The sequence below is a fragment of the Cryptomeria japonica genome, chromosome 3 (genome assembly GCF_030272615.1).
Source record: "Cryptomeria japonica chromosome 3, Sugi_1.0, whole genome shotgun sequence".
Lineage (NCBI taxonomy): Eukaryota > Viridiplantae > Streptophyta > Pinopsida > Cupressales > Cupressaceae > Cryptomeria > Cryptomeria japonica.
In genome coordinates, this window is record NC_081407.1 from 92,573,569 (window position 1) to 92,595,802 (window position 22,234).

General features: G+C 35.9%; 1 protein-coding gene across 1 annotated transcript; it reads left to right on the plus strand.

Annotated features, from left to right (window-relative positions):
- Window positions 1–7,680: 7,680 nt before the first annotated feature.
- On the plus strand, window positions 7,681–13,088 carry LOC131074567 (heat shock cognate protein 80). The gene is made up of 4 exons (XM_058011204.2): window positions 7,681–8,075; window positions 8,821–8,962; window positions 9,122–9,402; window positions 11,211–13,088. Exons 1-4 carry the CDS (start codon window positions 7,950–7,952, stop codon window positions 12,759–12,761), a joined length of 2,100 nt encoding a protein of 699 aa, XP_057867187.1. The 5' UTR covers window positions 7,681–7,949; the 3' UTR covers window positions 12,762–13,088.
- Window positions 13,089–22,234: the final 9,146 nt, after the last annotated feature.

The following is a 22,234-nucleotide window of genomic DNA, read 5'->3' on the forward strand; positions in this document are numbered from 1 at the left end:
CACATGACATAGTCAAAATGCTAAAAAAACTCAGTACTTATCTAAAAAGTTAGAAGTTTGACCTTGCAAACAAAAAAATTAACTCATATTGGACATGCCAAAATGTGAGGTGAATTTAAATGAAAAATGAAAAGAAAAAAAATGACAAGAATAAAAAAATATAAGTTTGACTTTGCAAACAAAAAAATTAACTCAAAACATAATCACATTGGACATGCCAAAAATGTGAGGTGAATTTAAATGAAAAATGAAAAGTTTTTTTTTTACAAGAATCAAATTCTAAATGAAATCAAATCTCTCACCTTTTGATTGAGCTTAATAAAAATTTACATTGAAACAAAATGAATACATTTATAAATGTTAAACCAATACAAATCATCATTGTAGATAGACTATACGTGTTTTAATAATTTACATTGAAACAAAGTGAATACATTTATAAATGTTAAACTAGTACAAATAATCATGGTAGATATAGTAGATGTGTTCGAATGATTTAAGATCTTTGTTGCTTTGTGTTGTAACATCTACTTGTTCACGATGGTGAAAATGGAGGATGAAGCTCGAATTTATAGATTTTTTTGAGAAGAAATTGACTAATGTAGATTTAATCTTGGATAATCAGTTAGATCCACAATGATGGCTATGAGAGGTAGAGGTGGCAATCGATTTTCCAAATGGATGGAGATGACTAGATAGTCAACTCATTTGATTGGTGAGTTGATAATTATTTAATTATTAGTAACCTTGTAACTTTGAGTTAGCCAAATTGATTACTTGCAAATGGATTTGTTTAGTGAGTTAATTAAATTGATTATTTAGCTAACTATTTTGATTATATAATTAACGCATGAAGTGTTATTTAAGATCAAATTAATTTAATTGCAGATGATTTAGATTTAAATTTGAATTAGTTTAACGTAAGAATAAATTTAATTGTAATAAAATAATGGACTGAGAATAATATTATCTTTGATAGTGTTTGTATGGTTGGATAGGGCGGAACACAAAGTATATGGGGTGGGGCTTGATGATGGTGTGCGAGGGCGACAAGTACAAAGGCCGAGCTAGGGTATACATGCCCTAGCTCATGTTGGTTTTTGTGCAGGGGGGTTCTGATCGATGTTGCAGGGAGGGGGGTGAAGTTCTTTTTTTGTTTGCTGCAGGTGACTGCTCGGGGGTGAAAGGGCCACGTTTCTCTATCTGTTGTTGTGGATTGGTTGTGTCGACGGGGTTGGGAGGGCTCGTGCTTGGGAGCCTTCCTAGGTGGAGATTGGGAGTTGAGAGGGGTGGGTTCTTTCAAGGGGAGGTTTTTTCTTTTCCCTTGTCCGGTAGGGGTGGGGGTTTTCTGTTGTGCATGATGGCTAGTTCGCGAGAAGTGGCTTCAGAGGCTTCTCCTAGCTTGGATTTTCATGTAGCTTTGGGTTCGAAATCCCCGAATCATGACGTTAAGACTTTTGATAATAATATTTTTTCTCCCAACTTGGGGGTTGTTGATGCTGGTGTATCTAATGGATCTCAAATTTCGAAGTTTAACGGTTGTCTAGAGAGATGCAAAGAGAGGCCGAAATTGGTAATTTCGCCTAAGATGATTGCAGAGGATGTTGAATATTTTTCAAAGCGTTCGCTTTACTGCAAATTTTTGGGGATGAGGGTTTTGTTGCAATTTCTAGAAAATTGGGCTCAGAGGACTTTGGCGCCGGAAGGGGAAATGGAGATCATGTTGCTGGCAAACACTTACTTCATGGTTACATTCAATTGCATGGAGGATCGCAATAGGGTCTTTGAAGGAGGCTCGCATTTTTATAACCAAGTGGGGTTGTTCATCAAACCTTGGCATGCGGGATTTAACCCTTCGGAGGAACTCCCAAATCGGGTACCAGTTTGGGTTAGATTACATCGTTTTCCGGTGGAGTGTTGTTGGGAGGATGTGCTGCGGACGATAACTTCATTGCTTGGGAAGCCTGTTGGATCTTCATTACAAACCTTGGGAAGAAAGGTAATGAATTTCACTCGTATCTGTGTTGAAATTGATCTTAGTAAGCCTTTGCCAGATGTTATAGATATGTGTGCGGGCTCTTATTCTTGGGTCTAGCAGCTGGATTATGAGACCTTACCATTTCGGTGTCGCCTATGTCATGAGTATGGTCATTTACAGCACAAGTGCCCTAGGTCTAAACCGATAGTGCATCAGCCTCAACAGTCGTCCCGTAACCTTGATGGGGCTGATAAAGGTAAAGCTTCCATGTCTAGTGTGACTGTGGGAGCTGATGGCTTTGTCCTAGTTAAGACAAAGAATAGGAACCGTGGACAAAAGAGATCTCTGCAGGAAAGTCAGGAGGAGGATACTTTTAATAGATTTGAAGCTTTGGATGACATTAGTCAGTAGGAGGTGAACCTGGGGTTGATACCCTTGGATCATAGTGCAATAGCGTTGATGCTTGATAGTGTGAACTTGGATCCTACCGAAGGTCTGCAGGAGGCTGGAAGTCAATAGATGGAGATGGATCGACATGTATTGGCTCAGATGGGACCCATCTCTAGTGCTGGAATGAAGATAGCTGGTGGGGATGTTTCTCCTGCAACACAGAAATTGGACTTTGTTGGGGTTAAAAGTAATAAGATCTCTTTACACTTGGTTCTTCTTCAAAAAGATATCAAGAAAGGTGCAACAGAGAAGAACTCAAAGGTTGGTAGAAAGAAGGATTTAGATAATATTAAATTGATGGGGGAGAACTTGGTTGAGTTAGGGTCAGTAAAGACTCTGGATTCTCATTTTTCTAATCTCCCGAAATAATTGTGCTTTCTTGGAATGTGAGGGGCTTGAACAGTGGCCCTAGACAAAAAGTTGTTCGGGAATTGATTAGGAGTCATTCTCCCAATGTCCTTTTCTTGCAGGAAACTAAACTTTTAGTAGAATTTATGTTGGGTCTGGTTCCTAAGCTATGGGGGAGAGGCGAATGTCAGTGTATTGGGGCAGTTGGCTCCTCTGGAGGTGTGGCGTGTCTTTGGAACCCCTTGAGGATTCGCCCTACTTGGTGGGTTTCTTCTAGATCATCCTTATCCAGAGTGGCCTCTAGTCTTGAGACTGGGGAATATATCCTGCTTTCTAACATTTATGCCCCCATAGATCTTCAAGGTAAGTAGAATTTGTGGTCTCATATTACTTTGATGCGTGGGCTTGTTCCCTTTCATCCGTGGATTATGGTAGGTGATTCTAATGCCATCTTAGAATTGAGTGAGAAGAAGGGGGGTGTTATGCTACTGGAGCCTTCTTCCTTCCTTCTCCGGGATAGTTTATCAACCTTAAATCTTGTTGACATCAAGCCCAGTAATGGTCTGTTCACTTGGAACAATAGGAGATTAGGGGAGTATTGGATTGCAGAGCAGCTGGATCATTTTCTGGTTTCTAATTTTTGGATTGGTGGGGGATGGTCCACTTGCTCGAAAATTTTAGATTGGAAAGGTTCGGACCACTAGCCCATCAAATTGGCATCCTCTTCTACTTGGGTCGCTCACTCTCCTTCTTTCAAATTCCATCTTATGTGGTTGCAAGATTCTTCTTTGCAGGTTCAGGTTGTAGAGTGGTGGAAGAAAGGGAGGCCAGCCTATGGCACTGCCATGTACACTTTTGCCAAGCAACTGCAATTTGTTAAGTTTCAACTTAAGCAGTGGAATTGTCAGTGTTTTGGTAATTTCTCTCTTGCTAAAACAACTACTCAATTAGAGTTGAATGGAATTACTAGAGAGATTAGAGAGCATGGATTATCAGAAGCCTTGCTGAGGGAGGAAGTAAGGGCAGTCAAGGTTTTAGAGGAGTGGGAGCTTAGGGAGGAAATCTACCAGAAATAGAGAGCTCAGATTGATTGGCTTCAAGAGGGAGACAAGAATATTGCGTTCTTCTTCAATTCGGTGAAAGCAAGAAGGCATGACAATTCCATCCCTGTCTTGGTTAATGATTGAGGTGAGCAATGTTTATCCTTGCAAGAGATTTCTAGGGAGTCTATGCAGTATTTCCAATCCCTTTTTAGGGAGGATTCTCAAGGGGAATTGAAAGAGGAAATTCAGGTTCTTGCTTGTATCCCTTCTCTAGTTACTAGGGAGATGAATGAGCAGCTAATGGGCCCCATTTTGTTGGACGAACTTGAGAGGATTGTTTTTCACATGAAGAAGGGGAAGGCACCGGGACCAGATAGGTTCCCGATCGAGTTCTATCAAGAATTCTGGGATATTATCAAATTGGACTTATTGGAGGTGGTCCAAGAGTCCCAAAGGAGTAAGCAGATGCTTCGGGCTTTGAATGCGACTTTCATTGCGCTCATCCCCAAGTGTGATGGGGCTGACTGGTTAGGCCAATTCTGTCCTATTTCCCTTTGTAACTTGATTTATAAGATTATTTCTAAGTTGATAGCGGAAAGGTTGAAGAATTGGCTTAGGGGGGTCATTTCAGAAGAGCAGAGTGGGTTTGTGCAGGGCCATCAAATCTTGGATGGAGTGGTCATCGCTACTAAGACCATTCATTATATGACAACTTCCAAGGAAAAAGCTATGTTTATCAAGCTGGAAATGGCAAAGGCTTATGATAGAGTTCAATGGTCTTTTCTCTAGAATATTCTTAAGGCTTTTGGTTTTGCTGATGAATGGATCCAATGGGTTATGAGTTGTGTTTCGTCTACCTCATTCTCAGTGCTAATTAATGGAGATCATATGAAGCTGTTTGGTGCGTCCACCAGCCTTCGTCTGGGGAGATCGATTAAGTATAATGTGGGGATTGGTACTATTCATGGTTGGAGTTGGGGTAATGGCATACCTCCTTAGTCCTGTTTGCAGTTTGTGGATGATACGACCCTGATGGGACTGGCTAGGATCAGTGAAGCTATAAATTTGCATAAAATTTTGGATGTCTATCTTGCGGCTCCGAGCCAGTTGATCAATGAGGATAAATCTTCCATTATCTTATTCAATATGCCAGGAACTATTCATATGAGGATTGCTAATTTCTTTGAGATTCCAGGTTGGGTCTCTTCCCTTGACTTACCTGGGTATTCCTATATCTGCTAGTAATCCTCTTAGGGACTCTTGGCAGGGTATTCTGGACAAATTTCTCAGGAAGGTTGAACATTGGACTCATAGATGGTTATCCTTTGTTGGGCAGGTTCAATTGATCCAGTCGGTGGTTCATGCTCTTCCGATTTATAGGTGTATGCTTCAAGTGGCCCCAAAGTGGTTTGTGAAGGAATTGGATTCTTTGGCAAGGCAATTCTTATGGGTAGGCAACTTGTCCTCCCATAAATGGAGTCTTGTCAATTGGGACTTGGTGTGCAACCCGAAGCAGTTGGGGGGGCTTGGCTTAAGGCAATCTTCTTTATTTGGGGAGGCTTTGGCGGCTAAATTGTACTGGAGGTGGTGTGTTGAACAAGATCAAAGCTGGGCTAGGATTTTGTCTTGCAAGTATATGCAGAGGATCCTGAAAGAGGAAATTTCAAGATGTTCTCTTGTGGGAAAAGGCTCTACGATTTGGGGTACTCTTAAGAAAGGGGCTACACTAATAAAAGAAGGTCTTTTTTGGATTTGTAAGAAGGGAGAAGAGGTTCTTTTTTGGTTTGATTCTTGGGATGGCTATCCCTCCATTATTGATCAGTTTCCTAATCTAGTGAATCTTTGCCAGAGGTTCCTGGAGGTAGGGTGGTCTAGAGTGAGCGACTTTAAGTTTGGTTATAGGTACGGGCAACTGGAGATGGTGCGATGGAAGGTTCCTAATGAATGGTCGGTTGTTGATATGGAGGAAGACTGCACAGAGCTTTATGGCATTTTGGCTAGTAGACACTATAGTCCCCTTAAGGATAGGGATAGACTTGCTTGGTCTCCGAATCCGAAGGGTGTTTTTATTGTTGCCAGTGGGTACTAGGAGCTGTTGTTCTGTCGCTTGGAGGAGAGGGAGGTGCACTGGTGGAAATATGTTTGGAACAATTTCTCTTGGCCGAAGTGTAACTGTTTTGCTTGGACTTTTGCTTGGAATAGGTGTCTCACATGGGACAATATTCGTAAGTGTGGGTTCCATGGGCCTTCCATTTGTGTTTTGTGTGGTAATGGAGAGGAGGATTCCTCTCACCTGTTCTTTAGATGCCCTTTCTCATTGCTGCTCTGGCATTACTGGTGGGGGGTGTGGAAGCATCCCTGTGTTCATGCAGATTCTTTGGTGGAGTTTTGGAGCAGTTTGGGCAGGCCTCCTATTTTGTCCTCTTTTCTCTAGACTGTCTAGCACATTGGGCCCATTTTTATATTGTGGCAGATTTGGTTAGAGAGGAATAGGAGGATCTTTAGGGATGTCAGACTGTTAGTTCAACAAGTCTGGATTAGAATCATTGGCATGATCTAGTAGACGGTGGAAGCTAAATGTGAGGTAAATTTTCCTTTGGATAGAGGAGAGGCTGATACTATGAGTAGGATGGGTTCACAGGAGATGTCTCCTGTCTCAGCTTGTGCCAGGAGAGGTAGACATGCTAAGCAGAAGGTCCAAAGGGGGGGAAGGTGGTTGCCCTCTCAGGATGATTTCATAAAGATTAACATCGATGGCTCCTCTCGGGGTAATTCGAGCCCTGCTGAGATTAGGGGGGTTGGTAGGGACTGCATGGTGTGATTTTCTTCTTTTTAGTTCATAAAGGGCAGCAGTCTAATAATTTTATGGAGGGATTAGCAATTTTCTATGCCGTGGAGCATGCTTTTGAGTTGGGGTGGCGTAAGGTTATTTGTGAATCAGATTCGCAAATTATTGTTAACCTGTTGAATGAGAAAAATGTGAGTGGGATTAATTGGCAGTTGGCAGGGATTGTTCACCAGATTTTGCAAATTAGTGCTATGATGGAGAAGGTGTCCTTCATCCACATTCCTCAGGAATGGAACAGGGCAACTGATTGCTTGGCTAAGTGGGGCTCAAGAAATGGTGATGATTGGAAAGTAGAGGGTTGGGAGCATCTCCCCTCGGATTACTGTCAAGACTTGCATAAAATCTTTGCCGAGGATATGGATAGTTATGAAGCTGGTTGATTCTTGGTTGGGAGTGTTGTACTCTTCTGAAGCTTTGGGGCTATGGTTTTCTTTTGTAATGATGTATTCTGATTATTAATAAAGTTTTTACCCCTTTATTAAAAAAAAAAGAATAATATTATCTTTTATTTTTTTAGATATCATAAAATAATCTAGCAACCCAACCTAGTCACCCAACCACACTTTGTGTGGGCCTTACTTTTTTTTATTAAATTTTAGAACATGAAAAAGATAAATTGAAATAAGAATACATAAAAATAATTTTAATACTTTAATAAATTAAGAGATGATAAATACATAAGAAAATATTAAAAAAACCACTATATATGTTTTTTCAATGTGTATTCATAAATAATGCTAGCCCTCAATATAAAAAGAGTAGAAGGAACTAAGATAAAGTGAAAGAACATAATTTTGCCACCTACAATCTCAAATTCAAAGTGCTAATTTATTTATTAATAAATTATATTTTTCTTAAATATACTAAGGTAGAGTAACACATAAGGCTTCTTTTCTCAATAAGTTTGCTTTTATATTTATCACATACATTATATTCACCTCCAATAATATCAAAAGTTAAAGACACTAAATTCCATTATATTGGGCTGAGCTCCTATAAAGTAAAAGCAAGCTTTCCCAAAAGCAAAAATAGGGCAAAAGAAAAGCGAAAGAAATATTTACCCCCAAACCCTAAAACACCAATGCTTATATCTTGACGTAAACGCCGAAAAGATACCTCCGTAAGCCAAGAAGTTTCTAGAAACCCTACAATTTTCTACAAAACTTGGCCCTTTGGGTTAGGTTTGCAATCTCGCGGCTCTGACTGGTTTTCGAACCTCTACCGTCTTTCCTCTCCGTAAGTCTTTAGAGCGCTTGTGATCTGATTGTATTGGATTGGAAAAATGGCTGGAGAAACAGAGACCTTTGCTTTTCAGGCGGAGATCAACCAGTTGCTGAGTTTGATCATCAATACGTTTTACAGCAATAAGGAGATTTTTCTCAGAGAACTTATCAGCAATTCTTCTGATGTAAGTGGTAAAATGATTTTATATCTTCATTCGATGAATTCAAAGAAAAAAAAATCTTGTAGGTCTTCTAGTGTTCTTGTAAGGGTTTAATTTTTTTAATTTTTTTTAACCTGGTTTTAGTTGGCTTTTTAATGGGGATATGCCCGCAAGTGTATAGTGGGGTGAGGAAAAACCTTTGGATGTGTTTCTTCAGTTGTAAGGCGATGTATTTCTATTTAGGACGGGTATTAGAAAGCTTTAGTGGGTTTTGGTGTATTTAGTTACTGTGTTTTGGGAAAAAAACAGTCGCATTTTAATGGTTCATATTATAGATGTTTTAAGTACATCTTCAAGGCATTTGCTGAATAATTTGGTCATATATGCGTTTTGAAGAGCATGGGGGTATTGGAGGAGTACTTTTGTTTTTTATTTTTAAAGGTTGGGGGGTAACCTGATCGCTATTGTTTGTTACTTTGTATGGTCTTAATTTTTAGTCAATATCGTTACAGGTTCGCAACTTGTAAGAATAGTAAGCTGTTTTCTAGAGTTTTGTAAGAACTATTACATGATGTAGACTGCTTGCAAATGATCAGAGTAGCTTTATACGGTTGGGGGAAATTTGAGTGTCAAGTTTAAGAGATTTTTTGTGTGTGTTTAGGATACTTAGTATGGTAGTTTATTTGAATTTTATATGTATGTCTTCGAATATTGTTCAGTTTTCTATTAGTTTTGTGAATGCGTATTAATATACTGTAAATTTTTGAAGGCCTTGGATAAAATTCGATTCGAGGGACTGACTGATAAGAGCAAGCTTGACTCTCAGCCGGAACTGTTTATTCATATCATTCCGGACAAGACCAACAACTCGCTGACCATCGTCGACAGCGGTATTGGCATGACCAAATCTGGTAAGAGCTTTTTGAAATATACATGTTCATCGACTGTATTTTGATTTTAAGTTGCAGATGTTATTGGTTCTCGATTATGTACACAGTTTTGAAGTTTAGTCGCTAGGTCAATGGGATTGGGATTGGGATTGGGATTGATTTGTATTATTACGATGGCAGATCTTGTTAACAATCTTGGTACAATTGCTCGATCTGGTACAAAGGAGTTTATGGAAGCGCTGGCAGCAGGTGCTGATGTGAGTATGATTGGACAGTTTGGTGTGGGGTTTTACTCAGCTTACTTGGTTGCAGAGAAAGTAATTGTTACTTCCAAGCACAACGATGATGAACAATATGTATGGGAGTCCCAGGCTGGTGGATCTTTCACTGTCACTAGGGATACTTCTGGTGAGAGTCTGGGCAGGGGCACAAAGATGACTTTGTACCTTAAGGAGGATCAGGTTGGCATTTTTCAATTTTTATTCCTAAATTTCTGTTTTGTGTATTTAATTCTGTCTCAGCGTGGGCTATAGAAGATTGGCATTTGCTAGTGAAGATCATAACATTATGTTCTCACTAAACTGATTTTGGATTTTTCGTCTGGTCTAATAGTATTTTATGGTTACTAGGCTTGTAATGCTAGAATTGACTCGTCAAAATTAATAATTTATGGTTCTGTTGATGTTGGGTTAAATGCTCATAGTAAGTTTTGGGTTTATGTTCAATTCATTGGTCTTGTAAGATAGGTTGCAGCCTCTTGGAGACGGATACAATTTTTTTTGCCAGATATCTTTCTTCTAGCCAAAGGGCTTGTAATGCTAGAATTGATTCATGTCAGAATTAATGATTTATGGTTCTGTTGATGTTGGGTTAAATGCTTATAGTGAGTTTTGGGTTTATGTTCAATTCATTGGGCTTGTACGGTAGAATGCCGCCTTTTGGAGACATACAAAATTATGTGCCAGATATCTTTCTTTTAACCAAAGTACCAATGGTTTTTATTTTTGTAGACTGTAGTATCATATCGTCTTTGTTTATTGGTGGTTGTATTTTTGGACGTTACGATGTCTAGAAAGTCGTTGCAACATGGTTTCTCATTTGGTGAGGTTATATTAGAAACGTGTAAATAAATAAAATTGGATTTTGGGAATTGGGCATGTTATTATTAAGATAGTGTTGTTATTGTTTTGGTTTGAGAAGCAATGCTAGTAGCTGCTTGAAATTTCTAAGTTCCATTGGTTAGCGTGACATTACGGTAGTGGCAAATTTAGTCTTCCACGCTAGCTGTCAAGTACGTGGGAGCAATAACGCAATATTTATCCGCAAGTGAAATTAGAGCTATTTTTATTTAAGTTATGTAACTACGTGGCGTCAGCAATGCACTATGTATTAGCCAGTGAATTTATAGCAGCTTGTGACTTAAATTTGGTTCTGCTCATCAAACTCAATTAATTAGCTTGTGAATGCTCTCTGTGTGTTTGTGAGGTGGGATTGCTGTTCTATCTCTTAAATTTTGAGTTTAATGGCATGTTTATAATTTCATGTGTTCATATTATGCTGGGTTTGTGTGTTGGAAGCAATCTATTATCCGTGTCCTTGGGGTCTGATGTTTTGTCCAATAAACCTGTTTTACTGGTATGCTGAAATCTCTTATTGTTTTGTTATAAATTTTTGTGTAATGGCATGTTTGAAAATTCTATGTGATTCCGTCATGCTGGGTTAGTGGTGTGTTGGATGCAATCTTTTATCTCTGTCCTTGGGGTCAGATGAATTTGGCCATATAACTTATTTTAATGGTCTGGTGAAAGCTCTTATTGCTGACATCAAGTTGTTAGTATGTTGTAAGCCTTATGCATATTGTCTTTAAAATTGAGTTTTGCGGCACAGAAATAGCAATATGTATGTTATAGAGCTACATTTAATATTGTTGAAAGCTTTGTTTGTTTCCATCAGTTTTGAATTCGTTAGCACTTTGGAGGCTATTTTATATTCATGTGCTGTTCTGTTCATAAAAACGAGTCTAGTAGCATGTGGAAAGCTCTTTGTATTTCTATTAAGCTAATTTCATTGGTATTCTGATATTCTCATGTATTTGCCTGCTTGGGAAATTATCCTCATTTTTCTATCCTTGTGAATTTCATGGCATGTGAGCTTCCTTGTATTTTTCTGCTGTGAATCTGCCCTATGTTTATGTAATTGGGTGCTGGGAGTTTTGTGTGTGTTAACTCTGTAACTAATTAAAATTGGTTGTATTTGGCGTCTTTTGCAGCTTGAATATTTGGAGGAGAGGCGTTTAAAGGATCTGGTTAAGAAGCATTCTGAGTTCATCAGCTATCCCATATCTCTCTGGGTTGAGAAAACCACAGAGAAAGAGGTCTCCGATGATGAAGAGGAGGAAGAAAAGAAAGAACAGGAGGGAGAGGTTGAAGAAGTAGAGGAGGAGAAGGCTGATAAAAAGAAAAAGAAGGTGAAAGAAGTCTCTCATGAGTGGTCTCTGGTTAACAAACAGAAGCCCATCTGGATGCGGAAGCCAGAAGACATAACTAAGGACGAGTATTCGGCTTTTTACAAGTCACTCACCAATGACTGGGAAGAACACTTGGCTGTGAAGCATTTTTCTGTTGAAGGTCAGCTTGAATTCAAGGCCGTGCTCTTTGTCCCCAAAAGAGCACCCTTTGATCTCTTTGACACCAGGAAAAAGCTTAACAATATTAAGCTCTATGTAAGAAGGGTGTTTATCATGGACAACTGTGAAGAGCTCATTCCAGAGTATCTAGGATTTGTGAAGGGAGTTGTAGACTCTGAGGATCTTCCCCTCAACATATCCCGTGAGACTCTACAGCAGAACAAAATTTTGAAGGTCATCAGGAAGAACTTGGTTAAGAAATGCATGGAAATGTTCTCTGAAATTGCAGAGAACAAGGAAGACTACTCCAAGTTTTATGAGGCCTTTGCCAAAAACATTAAGCTGGGTGTGCATGAAGACAGTCAAAATCGTGCCAAATTGGCAGATCTCCTTAGGTATCATTCTACAAAAAGTGGTGATGAAATGACTAGCCTAAAGGATTATGTCACCCGCATGAAGGAGGGACAGAAGGACATATTCTATATTACTGGCGAGAGTAAGAAGGCTGTGGAGAATTCTCCATTTTTGGAAAAGCTGAAGAAGAAGGGCTACGAAGTTCTGTACATGGTGGACGCTATTGATGAATACGCTATTGGTCAATTGAAGGAGTATGATGGGAAGAAGTTGGTCAGTGCTACTAAAGAGGGGTTAAAGCTGGAGGAGTCTGAGGATGAGAAGAAAAAAAGGGAGGATCTGAAAGCTAAATTTGAGCCACTCTGTAAATCTGTGAAAGAGATTTTGGGTGATAGGGTTGAGAAGGTCATAGTTTCTGACAGGGTGGTGGATTCTCCTTGTTGTCTGGTTACAGGTGAATATGGGTGGACTGCTAACATGGAGCGCATCATGAAGGCCCAGGCACTTAGAGACAGCAGCATGGCTGGTTACATGTCTAGTAAGAAGACCATGGAGATCAATCCTGAGAATGCCATCATGGAGGAGCTTCGCAAGAGAAATGAAGCGGATAAAGGGGACAAGTCCGTTAAGGATTTGGTCATGTTGCTGTTTGAGACTGCTTTGCTGACCTCTGGATTCAGTTTGGATGACCCCAACATGTTTGGCAGCAGGATTCACAGGATGCTCAAGCTGGGTCTTAGCATTGATGATGTTGAGGGGCCTGCACCAGCTGACGTAGATGATATGCCTCCGCTTGAGGACAATGATGCCGAGGGTTCCAGAATGGAGGAGGTCGACTAATTTGTCTGTTCAACTGACTTTCAGCCCCGCATAACGTTTATCTTTCATTAACCTAGGTCTTCCTAGGGCTTTTGAAGGCGGATAAATTTGAAGCCTCTTAGAGTAGAAAGCGATTTAACTCTCTACTATTTTCTGTTTTTGTTAGTATTTCAAATTAAGTATATTTTTCAAACTTTGCTTTATTGGGGCCTTTTAAGGCGTCAAAAATATTTATTTTTTCTATCGAATTACTCAAGTCTCTTTCAACAACCAAGTGCTATTTTGTTTAAAAATATTAAAACTGCCGATCGACTTCAAAGATAAGTCTTTGATGTTTGTTTTCAATTATCACTTGGGTTGAGTTGATATCATGCCAACAATTCAGACGGAGGTTAAAGCACCTTGATGTCAAACGGCTCAATGAAGACGTATTAAACTTTTTTTTTTTTGGAGATCGGATGTAATGAAATTAAGTTTTTTTCTTCATTAAAAGGTTTGCCATGTTCGCTGAAAATGATACGGAAGTTTGTCGTGTTTTTCATTGATCAAGCATATTGAAAGCATGACGAAAGGTTATTTTCTGAATGATAAGTGTTTTACTGTTTGTTGAATCAGTTGTGCTTTGAATTTGAATTTTGCTTAGTTTGAAGAAATGTTGGAGGAGCCTTGTCAGAATGATCTTGAACGGGTAGGCTTCAGTGGAAATTTATTTTCTTTCGTATTATCTGTACGAGATTGAAATAAGTTATGAAAAGTGCCATCTCTCTGGATGAAGTCAAGAAAGTGTTTTTTGTGTGTTCAAAATTATGATTTATGTTTACGGATTGATATTATAGATGGCTTGTTATACTAGTTTCCATCCCAACACGTTTTAATGTGATGTAGTACTGGGGTTTATGATTACTGGGTAAATTTGACTTGCATGATTTGTTGAAGGCTCCTTCGGAAACCTGTAATTGTTTGCAGGTTTTTTGGGTTTCTCAAGCGCATATCTGGATTATATTAAGAACGTTACTGGATTGTTTGAACACATTTTTTGTAATAGGTTGATCATAGGAATGCATCTTACTTGAAATGGGGTGTACTTGCAAGTTATATGTAGCTAGATGATCCAAATTATAGTTGGTTTTGAATGTTAGCTCATTTACAATAAAAATGAGCACGGCCAGAAAAGGGTTTGCAAGTAATTTAGCACAGAGAATAGGAACCAAATGACAATATAAAAATATTTAAATGCGAGCAGTAAAAATAAACCTGTACAAATGAAGATCTCAATAACGTCTACTTGTTAGCTATACATAAACAGTGTGCTTCGTACAAAAATAAATGAATTAACAGTTTTTGAGTTTGTAACGAAAGCAGTGTAGTGTTTTCGATCCTGTGTGTAGTACGATCCTCTGACTCACTCGGAGTAGAATGATTTGTATTTCAATTTGTTTCAATTGGAAGGGGAGTTTTTATTTAATTGTCTGTTAGCTTGAAATAAAGATGAGATTGTAAATAAGATTTTTTATTTTCTAATGTAAGTTAACTTGATAACTATTTTAAAAATATTTTGTGTACTGTCATTTTCTATTTATTTATTTTTTTTACTGTTTTTATTATATCAGGAAATTTTAACACGTTCAATTAAAAAAAGCAATGTAAACAAATAAAAAAAATTCTTAAGATGTGCACAAGTAGAAGTAGCACACAATATTTTTTATGTGGAGAGAGTGTTTTGAAGGTTTTCATTTATTTACAATTTTTTTTTTTTTTAATATAAAAATGACAAAATATTGTTATGTATTTAATTTTTCTTATATGCAACAGTGATAATTCTAATCAAATTAATAACCACATTATTTTTTCAGGCAGAAAGCTCAGAAAGCTAAACTGGCTCCAAAACAGCCAAATTGTACATCGTAAATGTCAGCTGTAGTCAGAATAGCTGCGTCCATTTTATCATAACAAATATTAATTTAATATTTAAATCAAAAAATACATTTTTAATATATTTATCGGGTCTTTAAAAAATCAGTAATACTAAGCAGGCTAAACAATTATGCATGGTTTGCTTTGAGTGATAAATTTAATATGTTGACAGCTAAATATAGATTTTAAATTGTGAAAAGTCACTTTCTACTTGGTTCAAATAAATCTTTTATAAAAAGGTAACTTTGAGTACGCTAGACAGTCATGCATTCTTTCATTTGACTGATAAAATGAAGCAGATAGCCAGCTAAACAAATCCTATATTTCAGATTGTTACAAATTGGTAGCTTGCATCATAATTTTTTTTAGGGAATTTGGTCGCTAGTATATTACCTTTCTAGTTGTAATTTAAGTCGATTTAGGGGAAGAGCGAGCATGTTTCACTACTTACACACACCCAACCTTTCAATTAGTTGTTTTTAAAAATTTTAAAAACAAATAATTAAAAGTTCAAATTGGTCAATTTTTGAATTTTTATTGGTACCCATAGCACATAACTAGTGGGGCATTTGCATCATTACCTATAAACAGTTATAAACCAGTTAAATTACATAAACAACAAAAAAATAGTTTCATGTTGTTTCATTCCAACTCCACATTTTAGTAAATGATATTACCAAACCAAATGAAATGGTTTCATGTTGTTTCATCTATTTCTAGTCTCCTATGGAGTGGAAATGGTTTGGGGAATCAAAAACTTAATTTTATGAATTGCTAATTAGGGTCTAGACACAAAACAATTCATATTTAAAAATTCAAAGTTATTATTTGTCACCTTTTTAAAATATGTGAAAATAGTAACAATACAAGTTCATCACAACATTTTAAGAGGTGAAATTATTAGATATAAACTTCAAATAATCTACTCTTTGCAATAGATTACCTAGAACACTAACAATCAAAACTTTTTCTCTCGAATTGTTCTAATTTCCAAATTTTTTTTCCCTATTCTCATTGTACCTTGTACCATTGGCCCACCACGATAATTCATTGAGTATTATTTAATAAGGTAATAGGGTGCCAACTAAAATAATGTCTTCATTTTCCTTGTAGGAAATGTTTGATCAATTATTGTTAATGCATCGGCTTACGAATCAATTTTCAAATGTTTCTAGATAAAGTGGTTAAAAGTAACCTTTAATGTATGGTCACTTAGTTTAATGTATGGAAACATTGTATGTTCAATCTCTTCTAAGGAGAATTTAATCCAAAAACTAACACTAGTTGAAATTAGTTTTTTTTTTAATTTTGCTATCTTTTCAAGAGCTTTTTGAAAAAAATTTAATGAATTTTTAAATATTTTTTCATAGAAATATTGAAATAAAATGCTTAGATATTTGTGCACAAAAAACTTTGTTCATCAATTATAACATAGATTTTCTCTTCTTTATATTTGTAATTGAAATAATTGAAGGTTTGAGAGGTTTGCGTGTAAGAAGCTCTATTCATCGATTATAACATAAATTTCTTCTTATATTTTTAACTCAGATAATTGAAGTATCAAACCTGTATTAGCATCCTTAATCCACTAAATTCTTATTCTTATTTTAGCACCTTTTCTTCTATAATCATCATGTCTATGTTGAGTTTGTAAATAACAGATAAATATTGTTTGCAGATGGTCTGTGGATGTCCACCTTCTTGGTGTTTGATGTCTACATTGAGTATGCTATCCTGATACAATTGATGATGTTGACAATGTGTCTGATGACAATGATAAGATGATGGAGTTTAGATAACTTGAGATATTAAGATGAGGATTAGATGCATGACAAAAGAGTGAAGATATTGTATTGAGTGAGAAGGTGATGCTTCCGGGACACTTTGGTCCTTGGAAGTTTAATAAAGCAAGTTGGTGCAGAAGTATGTATTGATTTGTGTCTGGAAGAATGCTCTGCATTCATCCACATTTGATGATATGGTCTTGCAAACTTGGATATAATGTTTATGATCTATGGACATTGCACTTCTATCTTTTTATGTCATTGGTGTTGCAACTGATATAATTGGTGAGTGCAGTTGGTTGACAGTCTAGTTGCCTATTAAAATTGGTTAGGAAAATGCTTTGAACTTCTCCACATTGATGTTTCAGGTGTTGTAGCTTGGAGGACATGTTTATAACGTTTGTGTCGTGTCCCAATCCAATTTTCAAAAGCTGGTGTTGTTTGCAAGCTACAGGCAGTGATAATGGTGTTTTGTGTTTGACTGGCTCTACCAAATGAAGTGTTTAGTGTCAGTTGTGTTCTGCCAGTATGATCTTGATATGGAAAGATGAAAGAAGGTTTTGGGAATGTTTTTGGATGTTCAAGGAATGCCATTATGTTATCTAGATGGTGTTGAAAGGTCTATTTGATGGTTCATTGTGATTGGAATTTGTGGCTCAAGGCAACTACTTTGGTCTGGCCAACCAAAGGTGTTCTTCTACTGGCAGGGAATCCTTGGATATCTTTGCTTTCTTTGAAGATGGTGTTGCATTAATTTTGGGTCCTACCTTGCTTGGCGTGTGGGGATCCACATTGAGCTTGTTCATCTGGAAGATATGTTTTGGGTCGACTAGTGATGTTATCCTTACACTTTACCTTGTTGTTGACCTTGGAGGATGTGTGATAGCATGTGAATTATTTTAAACTACTTAGAAAATAAGTGATATGATGTTTTTAGGTATTCTCTATCTCTTGGATTGAACCGTTTTCACCATAATTATGTTTTGGTGGTCAACTTGATAGGACCTATGTTTGTTCTCTACTTTGACTGACCTAATTGATGTTTGCAATGAAGAAGATGGTGTATATAGAAAATCAAATAGATGTTGATTCTGTGTATGAGTTTGTGGATCAATATGAGCTTTGCGCTTACATGATTATACCATTTAAAGAGTCAATGATGCATAGTTGTGACAAAGGAAGTGTGTGGTGATTGTTGTGAAGGGTTGCTTAAGATAGAGATTCAAGTACAAATTCATACTTGGAGATTGTTGGAGGCAATATTGTTGAAAGCTTATTCATCTTGATTCATATATTCATGTACCTTGATTAGAGGCAATGAGTCTTCTTAGCAAGTTTTGTATCTTGCCCTAAGTCAGTGTGTCTCAGCTTGCAAGTCGCTTGTATCTTGCCATGGGATAATGCATCTAAGCCTGCAAGTCCTTAAGCAATATGCTTCCTTGGTAGTGAGCCTAAAACAATGTTGTAATCATTTCATATATTGTGAGTTGACTCTCACCAAGGTTTTTCCTTGTTTGGGTTTTCCATGTAAATCTAGTATTCTCTTGTGCATGGTGATTCATTGTTATATCTTTCATTCTTGTTGATAAGAACAAGGTTTAATTGACTATGGATTGTGAAATAAAGATTGAGTATTTGGTCTGGACTGATTCACCCCTCCCCCCCTCTCAGTCATAAGGTGTGTGCAACAACTTTTTAGTAGAAGCAATAGAGGCTTGAATCTTGGTGTCTCTAAGATAAGAGGTAGGGGCTACCATTGAGGATAGGTCACAATGGGAAGAATGGGAAGAAGAAGGGGTGGTTTGATGTTGTATAGAGGGCACACAATTATCAAGTCTATGTAGTTGAGTTTTAGTAGAAGTATCTTTGTGTCTCTAGGATGAAAAGTAAGGGCCACCATTGAGGATGAGTCACAATAGGAAGAAGTGGAGGAAGAGTGGGTGGTTTTAGGTTGTATAGAGGGTACATATGAATTCTTATAAAGAGAAGGGTTTTCAGAGGAGGCTCGAATCAAGGGGGATAAAAGAGGATATGATAAAAGAGGCTAAGTAATTTAGTTTTACTAATAAGACAATCACATATCACATATCTTACTTTGTGGCAAAAAAATAAGCATTACGCTTGTTTTAATAAAATATTGAAAATTTTATTTAAAAAATAAGGTGTATCATTAGGCTTGTTGAAATTAAATATTTAATGCTTCTAGATGGTCTATGATTCGTCCATCCTCTTCCATTCTCAAGGAGTACAATTTCTTCCTCAAGAAAATCTTATTCATTAAAGATTGGGCTTGATACATCTCACCAAGTTTCTTCCATAGTTTTTTTGTAGATGATTTTATGAAAATTTATAAACTTATAGTCTTCCAATAGAAATCTAATTAGATCCTTGGCGTTATGATCCATAACATCATATTGAGCAACCAAAGCATCATCTGCAGGCTTGAAATAATTCCCATCAACAATATCCCATAGATCTCGATCTATTAGCAGATTAGCCAACTTCAACTTCCACATCTCAAAAATTATTTTTAGAAAACTTCTCTACTTCTATTCTTCTCGATGAACATGCCATCTAAAAATTCTTACAACAAGATCAAAAAGTATCTTCTACACAAGCTTCTCACTCAAATATGGATTAGTTAAAAAAAATTCAACAATCCAAAACAAAAAGCAAAGGTGATCAGGCTCTAATACCACTTGTAAGAAATTTAAGGTAGCAAAACAACTTCCTACACTAATCTTGAGAGGAGGGTAATGCACTTTTTTTATATGTTTACAATAGTTATATAAATTAAATAAAAATAAACATAAATATCATGCATAACACAATATAATGATTTACGCAGGAAAAATACTTTCTAGAGAAAAACCAACACTCCAAAAGTTGCCCAATATATTATCCAAAAATCATGAAGATTAGAATATACTTGTAGAGCAAGCTTCTCATGGGACTATCACCAAACAAAGATCTAGAGACAACATAACAACTATATTCGACTCTCAAAATATATGATAGTATCTAAACTAATATAATGCCACCATAAATTAGGGTTTCCATCTAGGGAAAACAAAGACAACATAATATCAACAATAAATTGAAGACCTAATGATGAATGGTCCATATTTATAAAAATAAAATATACATCAAATGCGGCTTTTGAGGGTGTTTCCCTTGAACCCCCATGGGTTGAGTGGCCACAAGATCTCATAGAGGGGTAACCCCTTTGCACTCACCTATCAACAATAACCTTATATAATTGCAAGATTGAGACAAAATTTTCCTAACAAAATCAACCCATTTCATATTTGATTCGACTTACCTTAGATGTTTGTGTACTATAGTGCATGATGATTTGTGTATAATACAAACTTATAGCATTATTGCATAAAACTCTTGAACATTTACTAAATAATTTCTTTTAGCTTTATTCATCTCCATGCTAAAGTATGCAATGGGTCTCCCTTCTTGACTAAAAAATTCACCAATTGCACATCCACTTGCATCACAATCAAGCTAAAATACTTTATTGAAATCTAGCAAAGCCAATAATGGGTATTCTCTCACCTTTCTCTTCAACAATTGGAAACTTTTGTTTGTTGCATTTGTCTGCTAAATTTATTTTCTATTGCTTTTATTGTCTTTATGATTGCAAAATAAATCCTCTTGAATTTTTTGATGAATTTTCTATAGAAGCTCAAACTATGAAAACTGATGGATTGAAACATATTTTGAGTCAAAGGCCAATCTCTAATTGCTTTGACCTTCTCTAGGTCCATTTTTAACTTTTCTTTTGACATAACAAAACCCAAACACACTAATTCTCTCTTCATAAATCTACATTTCTTTAATTAACCATCACTTTTTATCTTTCAACCTCTATAATATTGCTCCAACATGCAACAAATGCTCTTCTTTTGTCATACTAAAAAAATAAACTATCATCTAAATAAATGATTATAAATTTTCTGACAAAAGGTTTCAATACATCATTCACCAATTGCATGAAAGTAATTTATGCATTTGTCAACCCAAATGACATCACCAAACACTCATACAAAATTGGTGTTCCAAGGTTCTTTAGGAACTCAGAACCTCTTCAAATTCTTGTCGAAGTTCAATTTTTGCTCACGTTGTATGCTTATTCCTTTGGTTTTTGTGGTCACGGGCTTTGTTGAAAACTTGATCACCTTCATTTTCTTTGGTCAAGGTTTAGGCTTTTCTAAGAACCTAAACAATTTTCTTTTAGCTCATTGGGGTTACAAACTTCCTCTAAGACCCAAACTACTTTCTCTTCGCTTGTCAACAACAATTTTTCTTGATGATTTGTACTCTTTGGGAAATTTGTGATTACTTTGTTGTTAATAATTTGGTAAGTTTGAAAACTTAATAACCTACCAAAAACCTTTGTTGAGAGCTCCCTTTCAATATTTTTTTCCTTTTGATGAACCAAGTATTTCATGAACTAATAATTTTTCCAAAATAAAGAAGAAACCAAATATTTTGGTGATAATGAATTTTGTCAAATTGACCTTTTGAGGAATCAAGGAGTTCACAAACTTAAGATTTTGTCAAAATGCTCTAACTTTCTTCCAATAATGTTCTTCTAAAGACTTTAAATTTCACTCAAAATCTCCTCTTGCAAAAACTCACTAAAAATTAGCAACAAAAGCAAACAAACTACATTGGAATTAGGAAATATTTTTGGGTGACATAAAATTGCTTGTGGACTCAAATGCTCCTACATCATAAATCCACCATCTTTGAATGATTTTGAGAATCTTGAATCATTACATCGTTATGTTGTTAATGTGAGTACCATATTCCATTCATTTGTGAGCACAACTACCTTCATGGTGCAACAAGAATCAATATGGGTAAAATTATAATTTTTATTCGTTTATTGTTGATTTCTTTGCTCTAACTAAGGTTGAATTAACTGTAGATTAAGGGTTTGATATTTGTATTTGGATTGTGTATTTTGGTCTATATTTTATGTATATAGTGCATATAGTTCAAATATTATTATTAAAATAATAGATGACTACCTTTTGGCTATCACAATGAACTTAGTTTTTTTATTTATATTAATTTTAGATTTTAAAATTATGCTACAAGGGGATCCAATGAATGTAAAGTATATGAGAAATATATAATCATGAATGTGATAAAATCGTGTGAAAATATGTGTAAATTAGGATAGGTGATTTATATAGAGAAATGATGCCAAATTTAAATGTGACGTGCCATTTGTCAATATGTAGTTGTATTAAGCCACTGTCTTACTAAGTGGGAGTTGGCATAAACATACAAAATTTGCCATTATAACAATGTTGTGAGGATAATTATTCTAATTTCCAAAAAATCTATCTTTGAAACAAAGTTAACAACTTTAAAATTTAAGTAACTAAATAACCGTTTGAACATAGCTAAAATAATAATTTTATTAATTTCTTTTTGATTTTCTAAATCTACTTGAATTTTTAATCAATCTTTAAGACATATGGTAAATTAGTATTAAATTTTTGAATAAAAATCCTAATTCTATTTTTGATAATATTTCATGTAATTTATCTATCTTCTTTGAAATAATATATTCTTCTACATAAAATATTAATTCTAAGAGATTAGAAAACTTCTAATTAATATTAAAGAATTTAATCCATCTTTACAAGACGAATTTCACATCTATCTATAATCCAAATAATATAAACGTCTCAAATTTATCCCAACAAAATCAATGTAATTATTTTAATAAATTTTAATTAAAAATTAAAATATTTTTTATAATAAATC

Coding starts and splice junctions, on each gene's coding strand:
- LOC131074567 (XM_058011204.2), top strand. CDS start 7,950: ATGGCTGGAGAAACAGAGACCTTTGCTTTTCAGGCGGAGATCAACCAG. Junction 8,076..8,820: donor TTATCAGCAATTCTTCTGAT/GTAAGTGGTAAA, acceptor AAATTTTTGAAG/GCCTTGGATAAAATTCGATT. Junction 8,963..9,121: donor TATTGGCATGACCAAATCTG/GTAAGAGCTTTT, acceptor TTACGATGGCAG/ATCTTGTTAACAATCTTGGT.